This window comes from Petromyzon marinus, chromosome 53 (assembly GCF_048934315.1).
Source record: "Petromyzon marinus isolate PM22_M1 ecotype Great Lakes invasive population chromosome 53, UKy_Petmar_22M1.pri1.0, whole genome shotgun sequence".
Classification (NCBI taxonomy): Eukaryota; Metazoa; Chordata; class Hyperoartia; order Petromyzontiformes; family Petromyzontidae; genus Petromyzon; species Petromyzon marinus.
In genome coordinates, this window is record NC_133719.1 from 10,625,095 (window position 1) to 10,645,528 (window position 20,434).

General features: G+C 55.3%; 1 protein-coding gene across 6 annotated transcripts in view; it reads right to left on the reverse strand.

Annotated features, from left to right (window-relative positions):
* The window catches only part of LOC116954025 (regulator of G-protein signaling 7-like), a 62,852-nt gene that overhangs the window by 18,513 nt on the left and 23,905 nt on the right, over window positions 1–20,434 (reverse strand). For 2 of the 6 annotated variants that reach the window (XM_032974417.2, XM_032974418.2), the window contains 4 exons: window positions 7,072–7,168; window positions 5,760–5,810; window positions 4,408–4,514; window positions 2,377–2,428 (listed from right to left, as the gene is read on the reverse strand). In XM_032974417.2, the coding sequence (XP_032830308.1) occupies window positions 2,377–2,428; window positions 4,408–4,514; window positions 5,760–5,810; window positions 7,072–7,168 (307 nt within the window). Of the gene's footprint in view, window positions 1–2,376; window positions 2,429–4,407; window positions 4,515–5,759; window positions 5,811–7,071; window positions 7,178–14,502; window positions 14,859–20,434 lie in introns of those variants that run through there. The other 4 variants (XM_076052014.1, XM_076052015.1, XM_032974416.2 and 1 more) reach the window with 3 other exon arrangements.

A 20,434-nucleotide genomic window follows, 5' to 3' on the forward strand; every position in this document is an offset into this window, starting at 1 on the left:
TTCTGCCATGGCTGATCATTATTTTAATGCGGTGGGCTCACACGAAATGTATTTCTTTAAGACGATGGTACTTTGCAAGCCTACTGGCTATCATCAAAGATTAGTTCATGAAGCCATCCATATATACAGACACAGAGACAATTTCATCCGAGAGAAAGGTTATCGACTCAGCAATCATTGGAAAGATGTCATCAACCACTTTGGGTCATGACTTGATTTGTGTTTTCTTGTCCACTTCCACCATCAGCAGTGTGGGTGTGTGGAGCGAGGTGCAAGGCTTTGATTGGTGTAGACCTACTGCCGGTGTCAGAGACCTCTCCAACATTAACATTAGCTGCCCCGCCCATCTCTAAACCTTTATAAGCAGCTCTCTGATTGGTGTAGACCTACTGCCGGTGTCGGAGACCTCTCCTACATTAACATTAGCTGCCCCGCCCATCTCTAAACCTTTATAAGCAGCTCTCTGATTGGTGTAGACCTACTGTCGGTGTCGAAGCTTTCTCGGACATTAACATTAGCTTCCCCGCCCACCTCTAAACCTTTATAAACAGCTCTCTGATTGGTGTAAACCTACTACCGGTGTCGAAGCTTTCTCCGACATTAACATTAGCTGCCCCGCCCCCATCTCTAAACCTTTATAAACAGCTCTCTGATTGGTGTAGATCTACTGCCGGTGTCGAAGCTTTCTCCTACATTAACATTAGCTGCCCCGCCCCCTATCTCTAAACCTTTATAAACAGTTTGCCCTCAGATGCTAACCTCCCTGTTCCTGATGACGACCGCTTGTGTTGCGATCGAAACGTCGTGATATTTTCATTCACTTTGTTTTTATTATTTTTTTTGTCATTGTTTTTTTTTTTATCTACGTGACTTTACCGAAATAACCATAGAATATAACAAAAAAAGTTTAGTTTTAGTTTCATCGCATGTACGTATGTATGTTGAACTTCTTTCACACCGTACGTAGCCAGCCGCGCTAATCGGAGGTGCGGGAGAAGGAAAACAAACTAAACACAAAAAGCAGTTCTAAAGAAATTAGTTTTCGATTCAGATTAGCAAATGCATCGCTCCGATGGCTTCCTAATATCGGAAGAGCGTTCCAGACAGCCATAGAAGCGCAGATGAAAATGGCCACGTGATGCGGTGACCGTCTTTGTTGGGTGGCTGAGCCAGAAGCCGCCGCCGCTGCTGTGAGGTTGACAGGAGTTCTAGTGGTGAAGGTTTATGCACTTCGTGACACAACGAAAAGCCACTTCGTTGAACTATCATTTGGTAAGATAAATGTTTAGTTTTATTTGTATATTGTTTTCGTGATTTGCTTTCCTTTCCTATACTTTGCACTCCTGCCGTGTTTTCGTATTGTTTGTTGTAGTGACGTTCTGACGCTTGTGAAAAATAACTTCATAGCTCATCGCATTCCTCCAATGTATATATAAATATTCTGCTTCTGAACAATATCATTGACATCATTATCGTAGTCATTGTCATCACAATCATCATCATTATCGGCCTCATCATTATCTCTATTGCTGTGACATCATCACTATTGACGTGACATCATCACTATTGACGTGACATCATCTCTATTGACGTGACATCATCACTATTGATGTGACATCATCACGGGAATGATTATTAATGGAGCCACTGTCACTCGGCAGGGTTGAGTCGCTCCCGACACAAATGTCAATAAGTGATCAATACCTCGTCTACCTCCCCCTACCCCCTCACCCCCCCCTCACCTCCCCTGCCCCTAACCAGGTGCGGACATCGTGCAGTGGCTCATGAGAAACCTCACCATTGACGACCCAGGTGAGGGTTCCTCACCTCTACATCTCACCACTCACCTGCACACGTGACTCCTCACCTCTTCATCTCACCACTCACCCGTCTCCTCACCTCTTCATCTCACCACTCACCCGTCTCCTCACCTCTCTGCATCTCACCACTCACCTTGCACACCTGAATCCTCGCCTCTTCATCCCACCTGTAAACTCACCTCTCGATCTCACACCTGTCGTTGTAATGTTCTGACCCGCCCCGACTGGGCATCTGTTTAAAAAGAGCTTTACAGCTCATCGGATTCCTCCGGTCTAAACAAACGTTCCGATCCCGACTCTGTCTACTGCGGCACTCTTCGGCTGACGCAAGTCTACCGCCGCGGTGACCCGAGGGGGTCTCTGCACTGGAAACGAACTGAACTCGTCGAATCGTCGGTCAACCCCGGCCACCGGAGCCGGATCCCGGTCCGCCCCCCGCCGTGACCCCGGGCCAGAAGTGGGACACACCCAACAGACATGGATCGGCACGAGAGTGGATCCCGGGAGAAATCCGACGGTGTACGAGGCTATTCCCGTCGCGGATATCCGCTCTCACCGTAGTCGATGTTCTCCGGCTCCCAACAGTTGGAGGGCCAGAAGTAGGGCGTCTAAGGGGGGGGGGGGGCAGCGGAGAGAAACAACGTCGAGGGTTTACACAGAGCGGCGTCGCTTAGGCAACCGCACACCGTGTGGAACCCGCACGCTTCACCACGGATCCTTGTGCAGGGAAATTGAGTTTTGAGGTCCGTACAGCGTACAGCCGTTTCAATACGGGCACACAACAAAATGCCCATTTGTTTGCGTTTCTCCCTTGTGATGGGACTTTGTAGGATGAACGTTGAGATTTATAAGGGCACGGGGTGACCAATAAGGTCTGAGTTGGTCTGTAATAAGGTAGGGGGGCACTGATAAGGGGTTGACAGGTTTGCAATGGGCGTGCCGAGGTTAAGCCTTTCCCCGTTCCGAGACGTCTGCAAGTTGGCAGGGTGGGGTGGGGTGGGTCCCGTTCACCGCTGAATCGTGCAAGCGGGTTCAGCATTCATTTTATTTAGAGAGAGGCGTAGTAGTAGTAGCAGGGCTGTTTTTTAAAATCGTTGTTACTCGCCGCAGAGAACCGTAGCGACACGACCGCCGCCACTCTGCGATAGCCAAAACTGTGCAACGCGCCCTCCCGCGTGGCCTTGTGTGAACCTCCGTACCGATAGAGTTACTTTATTTAATTTTTTCTTCCGATTCCGTTCCGATGACGTACAATGACATCTGTGAAACGTCATCGCAATGGAACCGGAAGAAAAACTGACGATGTACACGGACGTCATTCTGTTCGCACAGAGACACAAAGACTTATGCCGAGACACATAGACTCATACGGAGACCCATACAACATAGAAGCACACAGAGACCCATAGAGTCAGAAAGACCCATAGACATATGTAGCGACCCATGGCTTCGCATAGAGACCCTTAGACTAAGTGAGAGAATCATACATCGTATTTATTACACGCTTGGGAGGAAACCGGAGCACCCGGAGAAAATCCACGTGTGCGAGGGGTGGGGGGGGGGCAACGCTCGATCCCCGTACGGAAGGAACAGATGGAGAGACGAGTCCACTTGCTCGACGCTCACGGGTAGAAGGGAGTTTCGCGCCATCTGCGCGGTGATCCACAAACCCTCACCGCCGCCCCTGCCGCTGCCTCTACAGCGCCGGGTTAGAGGCGGCCGCCACCGCCGGCCGGGCTAACTGCGCCGTCGGCACCGCTCGTCACGAGAGGAGCACTGTTTGGTAAACCTTGCAGAGCGCTGCATAGCCCCCCCCCCACCTCCCCTTGATGAAGAATGGGCCGTGGAAGGGGATATTACAGAACAGCTTCCGAGATTCCTGTCACGTTACCCCCTGTTGTCGATGCCAACAGCACTAGGGGGCAGCACAGCGCCACGCATCCCGAACGGATAGAGAGAGAAACGTCTCCCTGCGTTGTTGAGGCACGGCAGCTCAAAGGGCGAGAACCTCCACCCCCCCCACTCCCCCCTTCTTCCATTGTCTTCCCCTGCCCCTTAATACCACTGCTGGCCTCGCCACGCTAGGGCAGCGAGCCCGGACGCCCCCTCCCCACCTGCCAAGTCGCTCCTGCACAGTCACGTGCCTGCACAGTCACGTGCCTGCACACTCACGCGCCTGCACAGTCAGTCACGTGCCTGCACAGTCAGTCACGTGCCTGCAGTCACGCGCCTGCACAGTCAGTCACGCGCCTGCACAGTCAGTCACGCGCCTGCACAGTCAGTCACGTGCCTGCACAGTCACGCGCCTGCACAGTCAGTCACGCGCCTGCACAGCCAGTCACGCGCCTGCACAGTCAGTCACGCGCCTGCACAGCCAGTCACGCACCTGCACAGTCAGTCACGCGCCTGTATATAACCGGGCATCTGCGAATCGATTGCGCGCCGGTGAAAAAGAAGTGCTTCACAGCTCCTCGGATTCCTCCAGTCTATTTTCTAAAAAAATATATATTCTGATTCAGCAGTCACACCTGCCAAGCAAATCACACCACCAGCAAAGCCCCCTCCCCGCACGCCCGGCGACGCTCACCTGGAACCGGTAGAAGGTGTTGTCGTCTTTCAGGGTGAGCACGTGGTCCGAGATGGGGAAGAAATATCCGTGAGCAGACACGAGCGTGCCCAGGTGCAGCGCTTCCGCTGTGCACGAAGACAAAAGTGTCCATCAACCCCCAGCACGGCCCCCAGACAGCCACCGTATAGCCTTCAGCAAACCGCTGGGGCAAGTGCTGTTGTATGACGAACTTGTCTTATTGCCAGAAATGGCAGAAACCTAGAATTATTAGAATTTTTCATCGTTTTTGGACACTGGTTTAAAAAAAAAGGTTTCTCTTAGATGTAACTGATTTGACCCGTGCTATGAGGGGCCGTCCATAAATGACGTCACGCGATTTTGGACGGTTTTTGACCCCCCCCCCCTCGTCACACGGCGTCACAAAAAGTCAGACACCCCCCCCCTCAAATATGACGTCACAAAGCTCTCCCCCCCCCAAAAAAAACATGCTTCAAATTGCTTTAAACTATTGTCATTGTAGTGCGTATTTAATGTGGCGCTGCACTCTGATGTTGTAGGAGAAAACATTTATTAAAAAGTCTATTTAATGAAGTGGAACGTGTAGTCTATATTTATTTAAAGTTGCGCATATTGATGTGACGTCACATTTCTCAAACCCCCCCTCGTCACAAATCGTCACAAATGTCTGACCCCCCCCCCTCACCCCCCTAGGTGCGTGACGTCATTTTGTGACGGCACCTTGGTGCACTGATACCAGCATTGTCTTGGCACTGTTCGCCTGATTTGCGTCGTTCTCTGGTGTGGCACTGGTGGTGAGACGAGGCCAGACTGAAGAAGGCTGCCTGCCGTCTCTGGTGGCGTAGACCACTCAGTTTCAGAGACGATGCATCGAATATTATCAGAGCCACGTGTTTGTTTGCATGTTCGCCACAAGTACACGCGCCTAATGCAGACTTCATGCCTCGCAAAAAGGCTTATATTTGGTGTTTTCTAGTTGGTGTTTCATTGCCAGAAAAGAGGGGGTAAAACACATTCTTATTTTTCATCGTCGTTTTGAACTTCGTTCGCACTGTACGTAGCCAACTGTGCTGATGGGAGTTGTGGGGAAATAGCACCGACGAAGGCCGGCGCTGTGGCACACGAGGGGGTGGGTTGCCAGCACCACGCCACGGCCGCCTTTGTCTCCCCAGGTGCGATGTTTACTACACACCGCATCAGGTACTCATTTGAGGCTGAGTCGACCTAGGGGGAGGCCCAGGACCGGTTCAGATAATCGTCACCTGGTGTTGGTGCAGGTGAGTGGTGAGATGAAGAGGTGAGGAGTCACGTGTGCAGGTGAGTGGTGAGATGAAGAGGTGAGGAGCCCTCACCTGGGTCGTCAATGGTGAGGTTTCTCATGAGCCACTGCACGATGTCCGCACCTGGTGAGGGGCAGGGGAGGTGAGGGGGTAGGGGGAGGTAGACGAGGTATTGATCACTTATTGACATTTGTGTCGGGAGCGGCTCAACCCTGCCGAGTGACAGTGGCTCCATTAATAATAATTCCCGTGATGATGTCATGTCAATAGTGATGATGTCACGTCAATAGTGATGTCACGTCAATAGTGATGTCACGTCAATACTGATGATGTCACGTCAATAGTGATGATGATTTGACCAATAATTATGACAGTGATGATTGTGATGATACAATAACGATAATAATGACCATGGCATTGTTTATAATCATGTGTTTATACTGGAGGAATCCGATGAGCTATCAGTACAAAACACGATAGGAGTGCAAAGTATGCGAAAGGTAAACAAATGAAACTAAACTATGTTTGTTTTACCAGGTAAAGCCCATTGAGCTACTAACTTATTTTTCACAATCGGCCTCCCCACAAATGATAATAGCTCAACGAAGTGGAGCTCGTCATCACGTGGGTAAGACATTATAGACGCTGGTGATGACGACGATGGTGATGACGACGACGATGGTGATGACGATGACGATGATGACGATGGTGATGACGGTGATGGTGATGACGACGATGGTGATGACGACGACGATGGTGATGACGATGACGACGATGGTGATGACGACGATGATGATGACGATGGCGATGACAACGATGACGATGGTGATGACGACGATGGTGATGACGATGACAACGATGACGATGGTGATGACGACGATAGTGATGACAACGACGATGATGATGACGACGATGGCGATGACGACGATGACGATGGTGATGACGATGACAACGATGACGATGGTGATGACGATGGTGATGACGACGACGATGGTGATGACAACGATGGTGATGACGACGATGGAGATGACGACGATGGTGATGACGATGACAACGATGACGATGGTGATGACGATGGTGATGACGACGACGATGGTGATGACAACGATGGTGATGACGACGATGGAGATGACGACGATGGTGATGACGATGGTGATGACGACGACGATGACGACGATGGTGATGACGACGATGGAGATGACGACGACGACGATGGTGATGACGATGGTGATGACAACGACGATGATGATGACGACGATGATGATGACGACGATGGAGATGACGACGACGATGATGATGACGACGATGGCGATGACGACGATGGCGACAATGACGAAGCAACGAGGGGAGGGAGGAGGAGGGGGAGGAGGGCGTCAGCGTCTACCGGTGACGACGCTGGGGATCTTGGAGAGGAAGCTCTTGACTGTGCGGATGGGAACTCCGCTCGTCTCATCCTGCATCTTCCTCACCACCTCCTCCATCTGCTCCTCCTCGCGGGGTGGGTAGTGGGGAGGGCAGGGTGGGGAGGGCAGGGTGGGGAGGGCAGGGTGGGGCAGGGAGGGAGGTAGTGGGGAGGGTGGGGAGGGTGGGGGAGGTAGTGGGGAGGAGGAGGAGACGGCACCACACAAAGACAGACGGATCGCCCCCTGTCAGCATCACTCGCTGGCTGTTCGTCCGGAGGAGAAGGCACGTGGATCAGCGGTACCCAGAGGCACTGGCTAGGAGATGTTAACTCCCTCGCCTGGTATGCAGGAGTTCGTGTGTTCGATCCCGACCCTGACGATGCCTGCTGCACGTTTGGATCGTACTCTGGCCCGTGGTCGCGTGGATTTTTCTCCGGGTCCCTCCACATTTAGAGTCAACATCGCGCGTTGACTCTAAAAGTGCCTGCTTTAAATATCCACGTGACGATGATGCTAAGCCACTGCTTCGTCGGGCTATCATTTGTGATGGCCAGGTCGTTTCTAAAAAAAAGAAGCGCTACATAGCTCAGTGGGGCCTTACCTGGTGAAATAAAAATTGCTTAAGAATAGAAATCCTAGCAAATCGGACTTCCCACCACCGTCTCGGGCTGCTGGGAGCGGACCTCCGACGCCTCAACGCTCACTTGAGCAGGACATCGTCTTTGACCTTCGCTGGTTTATGTTTAGTGTTTGTTTTGCAATCATAAGGCCACGCTCGTAAGTTTGGAGACTAAATCCGCCTCACGGGCTGAATTATTAACGGCGTCCTCACGGGGGGCGGGGGTAGCGGAGTGCGATCGTAGGGAGCACCCCCCCCACCCCCCCTCCCTCTACCCCCCCCCCCCCGCAGCCCGGTCGGCCCGCTGGCGGAAGGGCAGCCCTAATTAAAGAGGCGCCGTCTTTGATGGGGGGGGGGGGGGTTGGGGTGGAATAAATTAGGGGGGGCCCACAAATCCCACGTGTGCGGATTCTCAAAGACGCGAGGGGGCTGCCATCCTCAGCTGCGTGCTTCGGTCAGGGGCTGTCTCCTCTTGAGATGTTAAACTAAAAACTGGGACGTGTCACGGGAAGAAGAAGAAGAAGAACGAGACAAAAAGAGGGGGTGACCTGTGGATAAAAGTATCGTCTTGTATGAAGTTTATGTGTGTTGAATTTATTTCGCACTGTACGTAGCCAACCGTGCTAATCAGAGGTACGGGGGAAAGGACAACAAACTAAACACAAAAATAAGTTGTAGAATAAATTAGTTTTCAATCTCGACGATTATTTAAAAACGCATAGCTCCAGCGGCTTCCTAATATCGAAAGGAAGATCATTCCAGACGGCCGCAGAAGCAGCGCATCTCTCCACGGTGGTGAGATGTTAACTACCTCGCCTGGTACACAGGAGGTCGTGGGTTCGATCCCAACCCTGACGCCTGAATATTTGGAGTTTGCGTGTCTCTCCCCGTGGTTGCGTGAATTTTTATCTGGGTCCTCCGGTTTTCCCCTCCACATTGAGAATCAACGTCAGGCGTTCAGACTATTTGGCTGCTATAACTTTCCACGTGATAAGCCACTTCGTGGAGTTATCATTTGTGGCAAGGTCGCTTCTGAAAAAAATAGTGAGCATCTCGCCACCGTGGCGCTGTAGGTTTCCCCTGGGTAGTCCAGAAATGTTCCGGTTTGTTTTATCATAAAAATCTAACATCATTCGAAGAAACCTCCATCTGCGAGCCACTTTGTGGCAGTCGCATCGCTCGCTCACAACCTTCGGCTGTGGATCACGGTCGGGGGTTTTTCCTCATTGTTGTTGTGCAATCGTTGGTGGCCCGGACGAGATCATCAGCTCGCTACGCGGCTCAATCGATGCCGGGGGTGGGGGCGGCTTAGACTCGGATTCGAACCCAGGCCCTCAACGGTGAAGGCTCTGGCGTCTCCGCCGTCGACCGGAGCCACCGGGGGGCCGCTTGCGAAGATGGCTCCTCATTTTGCTGTTGGTTGCGCTGGGATGTGAAACGTTTGGCGCATAGCCGCCCTTCGCTGGCCGTGTGCGACGGATGAATGATGTCAATGACGCGAGCTCGTCGATCACTCTCCCGATTCTAATCAGCGCGGTTACTCTAACGGATCGGGCAACGTTGAAAAAATATAAATAAAGTATTGCCTCCATTGCTATGTGTGCCGCTGGACGGGAAGTAATGAGCGTGGCTTGGTGATGGCATGGGCGTGGCTCGTATGGAGGTATCCAGCTTTCGGGAGGCAACAGGATGTGGCGGGGGTGGCCCCCATATTTAAATGGAACCGAGTAATTGACAACAAGAAAAGTAGTTGATTCAAATGTATCGTCGATTGATCGACTCAATCGATTAATAGAGTTACTCCACTACTCGTCCCGGCTCCACTCAAAATACGGAATGGCTTGACTCTCCATCGGGATTTTAAGACGCAAACAAAAGAGCGGCCGATAACACAAAGATCCCCCGTGCAGCCTCAACAGACTGTTGGGGCAAGTGCTTTGAGCAAGTAGCACCTATGAAGGCCAGCACGGCAAACGAGGGGGTGGGTGGCCAACAACACGCCCGACCGCCTTTGTCTCCCCAGTGGCCATGTTTACGCACGGCACCAGGAACTCATTTTAGGATGAATCTACCTGGGAGAGGCCCAGGATCCGTTCAGATAATCGTCACCGGTGTTGGAGCAGGTGAGTGGTGAGATGTGGAGGTGAGGAGTCACGTGTGCAGGTGAGTGGTGAGATGTGGAGGTGAGGAGTCACGTGTGCAGGTGAGTGGTGAGATGTGGAGGTGAGGAGTCACGTGTGCAGGTGAGTGGTGAGATGAAGAGGTGAGGAGTCACGTGCGCAGGTGAGTGGTGAGATGTGGAGGTGAGGAGTCACGTGTGCAGGTGAGTGGTGAGATGTGGAGGTGAGGAGTCACGTGTGCAGGTGAGTGGTGAGATGTGGAGGTGAGGAGTCACGTGTGCAGGTGAGTGGTGAGATGTGGAGGTGAGGAGTCACGTGTGCAGGTGAGTGGTGCGATGTGGAGGTGAGGAGTCACGTGTGCAGGTGAGTGGTAGCTATGAGCGGTAATCCAACTCTGGTTGCCGGGTTCATGGCGCAGCGCGCTAACCGCTACGCAACCGCTCCCCACAAGTACGCACGCACCCACACACGCACCCACCCACGCACGCACCCACACACGCACCCACACACGCAATCCACACACGCACCCACACACGCACCCACCCACGCACGCACCCACACACGCACCCACACACGCAATCCACACACGCACCCACACACGCACGCACCCACGCACGCAACCCACGCACGCACGCACCCACATACGCACGCAACCCACACACGCACCCACGCACGCGTAAGGAAACCGCAAAATTATTCCGCCGTCGCAAAAGAATCCACATTTGTAAGTGGCGACCACTCATGCCATTAAACACTTTCCCCCAACACCCCCCCCCGCACCGTCCCAACCCGCTACGACCCCGGCCGCTCGTACACCGCTTTGTCATTTTACGCGACGTCGATTTTACGCGATTAACGCTGACCCCGGCAGCCACCCCCCCACTCCCCACCGCACGAAAACCGGTCAGGCGATTTGCCCCCCGTGTCACGGGGCCGAGGCCAGACCTCCCACCGGCGGGCGGGTTGGCTTGCTTCAAAGCGACGCGTTCAACGAAAAACAACAACATCGCTGTGCCACGGGGTGCGGGCCAGGCCTTGCCGGCACTCCCAGGGGGGCCCCGAGGTCAGACGGCGTCTCGACAGGGCCCCGGGCATTTCCATCCCGCCGTTAAATAAAGGGCAGCGCTTTCCCGTCGCCCGCCAAACCACCCACCCGTCCCCGGCGACTTTCGTGGTGCCAGGTCACCCTCGCAAACGAGGCTCTGTCCTCGGCTTCTTGAGTTCTCGCCTGGGGACGCGAAATAAACCCTCGACACCTTGACACTACGACGAGCGCTACGGCGATCGGCTGAGCGAGGGCACGGGCGTAAAGCTCCGCGTTCAAACGCGGACATCCACGCAACCTCAACGTGGGCCGGGCTCCACGCGGCGCACGTGGGAAGCCATCCGCTGACTTCCTCAATGGGGGTGGGGTTTTTTTTTCTCCCCACCCTCCGAATTCCGGGAGATTGTCCTGATGACGTCTGAGGCATTCTCAACCGAAACGTCGGGCACAATGGCTTTGTGTCTTCGGCTCAACTGTCCGCCGAACCAAAGCAACTACAGCAAAGCACGCTCATGGATGGGAGTGGTGGTGGTGGGACAAAGACAACCCGTGTAGTCTTGACAGACTGTTGGGGCAAGCGCTGATAGTAGCGAGTAGCAGCAGCACCTCAGAAGGCCGGCACTGTGGCCAGCACCACGCCCGGCCGCCTTTGTCTCGCCAAGCGCTGCTGTTTGCACCTTGTGCCGGGTACTCATTTGAGGCCGAGTCGACCAAGGGGAGGAGGCCAAGGGACCGGTTCAGATTGTCATCGTCACCGTTGTGTCGGTGGCCGCGAGCGGGAATCAACGTCGCTCTGCCTGGGCAACACGGAACCCCTCCGCGCATTCGCATTGAGCCATCGGCATTCATCTCCTGTGCCATGGCGGTGCGCAGGTATATCCACGGGAAAAGCCGTGCAAAAATGGGGCCCTTTTTCCCGGTATCAAAGTATGAAAAAAAACAAAGAACGGGTTGTTACCCTTTCTGGCAATACAACAGGAGGTGTTAAGATGTCCAAACACCAAATGGAAACCTGTTGCAAGAAATCAAGTCCGCATGAACCGCCCGCCCGCCCGCCCGCCCCAAGAGTGACGCTTGGGCTTCCGTCAACCCCCAAGCTCGTGCGGCACGCAGGGTGAGTGGCACGCTGGCGGCCGCGCGTGGTGGGGTAAGGCGTGGGCACTGCCCACCTCTTCCCAGACGCGAGGCCAGAGTGGTGGAAGAGTAGGCCAAATGCGCCGCCTAAGAGCAGGGGCTCTGCGACCTAAAATAACGAGAAGAGACATTTGGCAAGGGCCGAGACGCAGCGTGGCGAGTACGAGAGGCGGCGGTGGGGCCCTGGGGCCCGCTGGAGAGGCGGCGGTGGGGCCCTGGGGCCCGCTGGAGAGGCGGCCCTGGGGCCCGCTGGAGAGGCGGCGGTGGGGCCCTGGGGCCTGCTGGAGAGGCGGCCCTGGGGCCCGCTGGAGAGGCGGCGGTGGGGCCCTGGGGCCCGCTGGAGAGGCGGCGGTGGGGCCCTGGGGCCCGCTGGAGAGGCGGCGGTGGGGGCCTGGGGCCCGCTGGAGAGGCAGCGCCACGCAGCTCTGTCGAGCGGTGGGGGGGCCCCTTCGGCCAGCGGGAGGGGTTGGGGGTACGGCTCACCAAGTGCGTCTCGTAGTCCAGTGAATACGGTAAGGCACACAGAGTGCGTCTTGTAGTCCAGTGAATACGGTAAGGCACACAAAGTGCGCCTTGCAGTCCAGTGAATACGGTAAGGCACACAAAGTGCGTCTTGTAGTCCAGTGAATACGGTAAGGCTCGCAAAGTGCGTCTTGTAGTCCAGAGAATACGGTAAGGCACACAAAGTGCGCCTTGTAGTCCAGAGAATACGATAAGGCTCGCAAAGTGCGTCTTGTAGTTCAGTGAATACGGTAAGGCTCATAAAGTGCGTCTTGTAGTCCAGAGAATACGGTAAGGCACACTAAGTGCGTCTTGTAATCCAGTGAATACGGTAAGGCACGCAAAGTGCGTCTTGTAGTCCAGAGAATACGGTAAGGCACGCAAAGTGCGTCTTGTAGTCCAGAAAATACGGTAAGGCTCACAAAGTGCGTCTTGAAGTCCAGAGAATACGGTAAAGCACACAAAGTGCGTCTTGTAGTCCAGAGAATACGGTAAGGCTCGCAAAGTGCGTCTTGTAGTCCAGAGAATACGGTAAGGCACGCAAAGTGCGTCTTGTAGTCCAGAGAATACGGTAAGTCTCACCAAGTGCGTCTTGTAGTCCAGAGAATACAATAAGACACATAAAGTGCGCCTTGTGGTCCAGAGAATACGGTAAGGCACGCAAAGTGCGTCTCGTAGTTCAGTGAATACGGTAAGGCACATAAAGTGCGCCTTGTGGTCCAGAGAATACGGTAAGGCACGCAAAGTGCGTCTTGAAGTCCAGAGAATACGGTAAGGCACACAAAGTGTGTCTTGTGATCCAGATAATACGGTAAGGCACACAAACTGCGTCTTGTAGTTCAGTAAATACGGTAAGACACACACAGTGCGGCTTGTAGTCCAGAGAATACGGTAAGGCACACAAAGTGCGTCTTGTAGTCCAGAAAATACGGTAAGGCTCGCAAAGTGCGCCTTGTAGTCCAGAGAATACGGTAAGGCTCGCAAAGTGCGCCTTGTAGTCCAGAGAATACGGTAAAACACACAAAGTGCGCCTTGTGGTCCAGTGAATACGGTAAACTCTAGGCGAGGAGGAGGAGTGCACTTCAAGCATCGCGCGTTTGCCACTCTATCCTCCGTTGCTAAGGGGGGGAGGGGGGTGCGGAGCGCACAAGTTCGGAGACGGTTGCCCGTGGTTACGGTTGTGTATCGGCAGCCGGGAGGGGGGGAGCCCCCCCCCCACGTTGGCGAGCCGCGATCCGGAGAGACGTCGCCGGGTCGGCTCCATCTCCCGAGCGAGGCCGGGGGATGAAACAACTGGGGAGGAGTGGGGGGGTTAAAAAATCTCAAATTCCCGCAAAACAAAACAAACTACTCCCCGTGACGAAGCTGCGGGAGCGGTGGCGCAGCGGTTAGCGGCACTGCGCTGCGGCGGGCAGAGAGGACCCGAGCTCGATTCCCGACACCGGTGACGATTATCTGAACCGGTTCTGGGCATCCGCTGGGTCGACTCGGCCTCAAATGAGTAGCTGCTGCGGTGTTGCAGTAAACGTCGCCACTGGGGGAGACAAAGGCGGCCGCCCACCACCTACGGGTGCCACAGCGCAGGCCTTCATAGGTGCCGGGACTCTCGCTAACAGCGCTCGCCCCGGCCGCCTGTCAAAAGCGATGCGGGGGGGGCGGTCTCTGTGGAGTGCGACGGGCGATCGCTGCACACGACGCACGAATCCAGGCTCGAAGCCCCGCGGAGCGCGCGAGACGTGTCGAAGGGGACGGGATCGGGCGCATTCCGGTTGACTCGCTCATTAAGGGGGTGGCGCCCGGCCACTCCGCGCAGTTAGAAGATCGTTTCGGAAAGAGGAATACATGAACGCAACGTGCGCGCGCGTGCGCGTGCGTGTGTGTGCGTGCATGCACGCGTGCGTGTGCGTGTGTGCGCGCGTGCGTGTGCGTGCACGTGTGTGCGCGCGTGCGCGTGCGTGTGCGCGTGTGTGTGTGCGTGTACATAACGGGGTACCATAGAGAGACGGTGAAATAATTTGGACATCGGGAGCGGGTTGACGAGGAGGAGGAGGAATGAAAAAGCGAAAGAGAAGGAGAGCGAGAGAGCGGTGGGAGCGGGAGAGAGCGAGAGACAGAGAGAGAGAGAGCGGGAGAGAGATGGCAGGGAGCGAGAGAAAGCGATGGAGCTAGAAAGAGCAATGGGAGGGAGTGAGAGAGAGAGAGAGCGATGGTGCGGGAGAGAGCGAGAGGCCAAAGGAAGCAAGAGAGAGAGAGCGAGAGAGCGACGCGGGGCTCTCACCGCCCACGGTGACATTCCCGCGTGACGCACGGTGCATCACGCTCCGCTTGAAATTCTTGTCACATTTTAGGATGTGAAAAATAAATTGCAGCAAATCGCTCTCTCCCTTTCCTGCTCTCACCTACCCCTCTTCATCCTCCACCACGCCTCCCTCTCACCTACCCCTCTTCATCCTCCACCACCACGACTCCCTCTCACCTACCCCTCTTCATCCTCCACCACGACTCCCTCTCACCTACCCCTCTTCATCCTCCACCAAGACTCCCTCTCACCTACCCCTCTTCATCCTCCACCACGACTCCCTCTCACCTACCCCTCTTCATCCTCCACCACGACTCCCTCTCACCTACCCCTCTTCATCCTCCACCACGACTCCCTCTCACCTACCCCTCTTCATCCTCCTCCTCCACCACGACTCCCTCTCACCTACCCCTCTTCATCCTCCTCCACCACGACTCCCTCTCACCTACCCCTCTTCATCCTCCTCCTCCACCACGACTCCCTCTCACCTACCCCTCTTCATCCTCCTCCACCACCACGCCTCCCTCTCACCTACCCCACTTCCTCCTCCTCCACCACGCCTCCCTCTCACCTACCCCTCTTCATCCTCCACCACGACTCCCTCTCACCTACCCCTCTTCATCCTCCACCACGCCTCCCGCTCACCTACCCCTCTTCATCCTCCACCACGACTCCCTCTCACCTACCCCTCTTCATCCTCCATCACGACTCCCTCTCACCTACCCCTCTTCATCCTCCACCACGACTCCCTCTCACCTACCCCTCTTAATCCTCCTCCTCCACCACGCCTCCCTCTCACCTACCCCTCTTCATCCTCCTCCACCACGCCTCCCTCTCATCTACCCCACTTCATCCTCCACCACGACTCCCTCTCACCTACCCCTCTTCATCCTCCACCACGCCTTCCTCTCACCTACCCCTCTTCATCCTCCTCCACCACGACTCCCTCTCACCTACCCCTCTTCATCCTCCACCACGACTCCCTCTCACCTACCCCTCTTCAGCCTCCACCACGACTCCCTCTCACCTACCCCTCTTCATCCTCCACCACGCCTCCCTCTCACCTACCCCTCTTCATCCTCCTCCTCCACCACGACTCCCTCTCACCTACCCCTCTTCATCCTCCACCACGACTCCCTCTCACCTACCCCACTTCATCCTCCACCTCCACCACGACTCCCTCTCACCTACCCCTCTTCATCCTCCACCACGCCTCCCTCTCACCTACCCCTCTTCATCCTCCACCACGACTCCCTCTCACCTACCCCTCTTAATCCTCCACCACGACTCCCTCTCACCTACCCCTCTTCATCCTCCTCTACCACGCCTCCCGCTCACCTATCCCTCTTCATCCTCCACCACGACTCCCTCTCACCTACCCCTCTTCATCCTCCACCACGACTCCCTCTCACCTACCCCTCTTCATCCTCCTCCACGACTCCCTCTCACCTACCCCTCTTCATCCTCCACCACGACTCCCTCTCACCTACCCCTCTTCATCCTCCACCACGACTCCCTCTCACCTACCCCTCTTCATCCTCCACCACGACTCCCTCTCACCTACCCCTCTTCATCCTCCACCACGACTCCCTCTCACCTACCCCTCTTCATCCTCCACCACGACTCCCTCTCACCTACCCCTCTTCATCCTCCACCACGCCTCCCTCTCACCTACCCCTCTTCATCCTCCACCACGACTCCCTCTCACCTACCCCTCTTCATCCTCCACCACGCCTCCCTCTCACCTACCCCTCTTCATCCTCCACCACGACTCCCTCTCACCTACCCCTCTTCATCCACCACCACGACTCCCTCTCACCTACCCCTCTTCATCCTCCACCACGACTCCCTCTCACCTACCCCTCTTCATCATCCACCACGACTCCCTCTCACCTACCCCTCTTCATCCACCACCACGACTCCCTCTCACCTACCCCTCTTCATCCACCACCACGACTCCCTCTCACCTACCCCTCTTCATCCACCACCACGACTCCCTCTCACCTACCCCTCTTCATCCTCCACCAGGCCTCCCTCTCACCTACCCCTCTTCATCCACCACCACGACTCCCTCTCACCTACCCCTCTTCATCCTCCACCACGACTCCCTCTCACCTACCCCTCTTCATCCTCCACCACGCCTCCCTCTCACCTACCCATCTTCATCCTCCTCCACCACGACTCCCTCTCACCTACCCCTCTTCATCCTCTACCACGACTCCCTCTCACCTACTGCTCTTCATCCTCCACCTCCACCACGACTCCCTCTCACCTACCCCTCTTCATCCTCCACCTCCACCACGACTCCCTCTCACCTACCCCTCTTCATCCTCCACCACGCCTCCCTCTCACCTACCCCTCTTCATCCTCCACCACGACTCCCTCTCACCTACCCCTCTTCATCATCCTCCTCCTCCACCACGACTCCCTCTCACCTACCCCTCTTCATCCTCCACCACGACTCCCTCTCACCAACCCCTCTTCATCCTCCACCTCCACCACGACTCCCTCTCACCTACCCCTCTTCATCCTCCACCACGCCTCCCTCTCACCTACCCCTCTTCATCCTCCACCACGACTCCCTCTCACCTACCCCTCTTCATCCTCCACCAGGCCTCCCTCTCACCTACCCCTCTTCATCCACCACCACGACTCCCTCTCACCTACCCCTCTTCATCCTCCACCACGACTCCCTCTCACCTACCCCTCTTCATCCTCCACCACGCCTCCCTCTCACCTACCCATCTTCATCCTCCTCCACCACGACTCCCTCTCACCTACCCCTCTTCATCCTCTACCACGACTCCCTCTCACCTACTGCTCTTCATCCTCCACCTCCACCACGACTCCCTCTCACCTACCCCTCTTCATCCTCCACCTCCACCACGACTCCCTCTCACCTACCCCTCTTCATCCACCACCACGACTCCCTCTCACCTACCCCTCTTCATCCACCACCACGACTCCCTCTCACCTACCCCTCTTCATCCTCCACCAGGCCTCCCTCTCACCTACCCCTCTTCATCCACCACCACGACTCCCTCTCACCTACCCCTCTTCATCCTCCACCACGACTCCCTCTCACCTACCCCTCTTCATCCTCCACCACGCCTCCCTCTCACCTACCCATCTTCATCCTCCTCCACCACGACTCCCTCTCACCTACCCCTCTTCATCCTCTACCACGACTCCCTCTCACCTACTGCTCTTCATCCTCCACCTCCACCACGACTCCCTCTCACCTACCCCTCTTCATCCTCCACCTCCACCACGACTCCCTCTCACCTACCCCTCTTCATCCTCCACCACGCCTCCCTCTCACCTACCCCTCTTCATCCTCCACCACGACTCCCTCTCACCTACCCCTCTTCATCATCCTCCTCCTCCACCACGACTCCCTCTCACCTACCCCTCTTCATCCTCCACCACGACTCCCTCTCACCAACCCCTCTTCATCCTCCACCTCCACCACGACTCCCTCTCACCTACCCCTCTTCATCCTCCACCACGCCTCCCTCTCACCTACCCCTCTTCATCCTCCACCACGACTCCCTCTCACCTACCCCTCTTCATCCTCCTGCTCCTCCTCACGTCACGCCTCTTCACGCTCCTTCATATCTCTCTCCTCCTCCTCCACCACCTCCACCATCTCTGTCTTTCTCCTTCATGCCTCTCTCTCTCTCTCCCCCCTCCATGATGTAACATTCTAACTCGCCCCTACTGGAAATCTGTGAATAAATATCTTAATAGCTCATCGGATCCCTCCAGGATGAATGAACATTCAGATGTCTGATGTCTCTCGCACCATTTATCCTCCCTTCACTCTCTGCCTCCATCTCTCTCATTCATCCCTCCATGTATCTCCATGTTCGTCCCTCTCTCTCCTCCTCCTCCTCCTCCTCCATGCCTCTCCTCCTCCAAGCCTCCCTCTCTCCCACCCTCTCTGTCCATCTGCAAAAGGAAATCGATGACTCACTGGGACTGCTTGCAGAGTGAATGGGCAGAATCATCAATGAGAGTCTCGTTGCATTAATCCGGATGAGGTTGAATGAGAAGGGCCCTCGCCCATCCCACCTCATTCATCCGAGACGCATTGATTTGACAGGCACCAGTATTGAACACCATCATTATCATCATCGGACATGGTCAATCCGATGCTGGATGAAGGCCTCCCAGAGCAAATTCTGCATTTTTGTTCGGCTCACCGTCGTTTTGATTTTCGGTCGCAGATTTCGGCCGCGAGAATCCGCGGCTCGTCCTCACCCCCAAGGCGAGCGCTGAAACGTGAACGAACTTGGCGCGACAAACGCTCGTGCAGGTCACACACTGCGCGGTCATCTGGTTGGGTATATTTGGGGCGCCACGGTGGATATGAGATGTTAATTCCCTCGCCTGGTATACAGGAGGTCGTGGGTTTGAGGTGGCTATGAGATGTTAACCACCCTCGCATGGTAGACAGGAGATCATGGGTTTGAGGTGGCTATGAGATGCTAACTCCCTCGCCTAGTATACAGGAGGTCGTGGGGTTGACGTGGCTATGAGATATTAACTCCCTCGCCTGGTATACAGGAGATAGTGGGTTTGAGGTGGCTATGAGATGCTAACTCCCTCGCCTGGTATACAGGAGATCGTGGGTTTGAGGTGGCTATGAGATGCTAACTCCCTCGCCTGGTATACAGGAGATCGTGGGGTTGAGGTGGCTATGAGATGCTAACTCCCTCGCCTGGTATACAGGAGGTCGTGGGTTCGAACCCGACCCTGACACCTGCGGTGTATTTGGAGTTGGCGTGTTCTCCCTCTCCGTGGTCACGTGGATTTATCTCCGGGTCCTCCGATTGTTCCCTGCACACTTAGAATCAACGTCACGCGTTTATATGATTTGGCTGCTGTACATTCCAACACGATAAGCCGCTTCGTCGAGCGATTATTTGTGCGCAGGTCGCTTCTGAAATAAGAGCTACGTAGCTCATTGGGCCCTTACCTGGTAAGCAACTAAAAAAATAAAGTTTAGCTAAAGTTTATTAAAGAGCAAACGGGAATGAATGAAAAGCGATCGCTACGCACGACCTAACGCCGATGGGCGCATGGCCTCGCAGACGCGCGCGTGTCACGTGCTCCTCGACCAACGACGCCAGGCTAGGAGCGGCGTGCGAAGAGGCACGGAGGGGACACACACGTGCACAAAAGAAAAAGATCCCCCGTATAGCCTGTTCGCGAGCAGCACCTATGAAGGCCGGTACGGCACACGAGGGGGGTGGGTGGCCAGCACCACGCCCGGCCGCCTTTGTCTCCCCATTGGCGATGTTTACTACACACCGCACCAGGTACTCATTTGAGGCTCAGTCGACGTACGAGAGGCCCATGACCGGTTCGGATAATCGTCACCGGTGTTGGCCGTGAGCGCAACGCGCTAACCGCTACACACACACACAGAGTCACACACGCACGTACACACACACACGTGAGAGAAGTGACAGGTGACTGGGCAGGAAACGTCGTCACGGCGAGAGGGGACGATGACGTTCGATGGCCGAGATTAAACAAAGGACATTATTTTTGCACGAATGTACGTTGAACCTCTTTCGCACCGTACGTAGCCAACCGTGCTAATCGGAGGTGCGGCAAT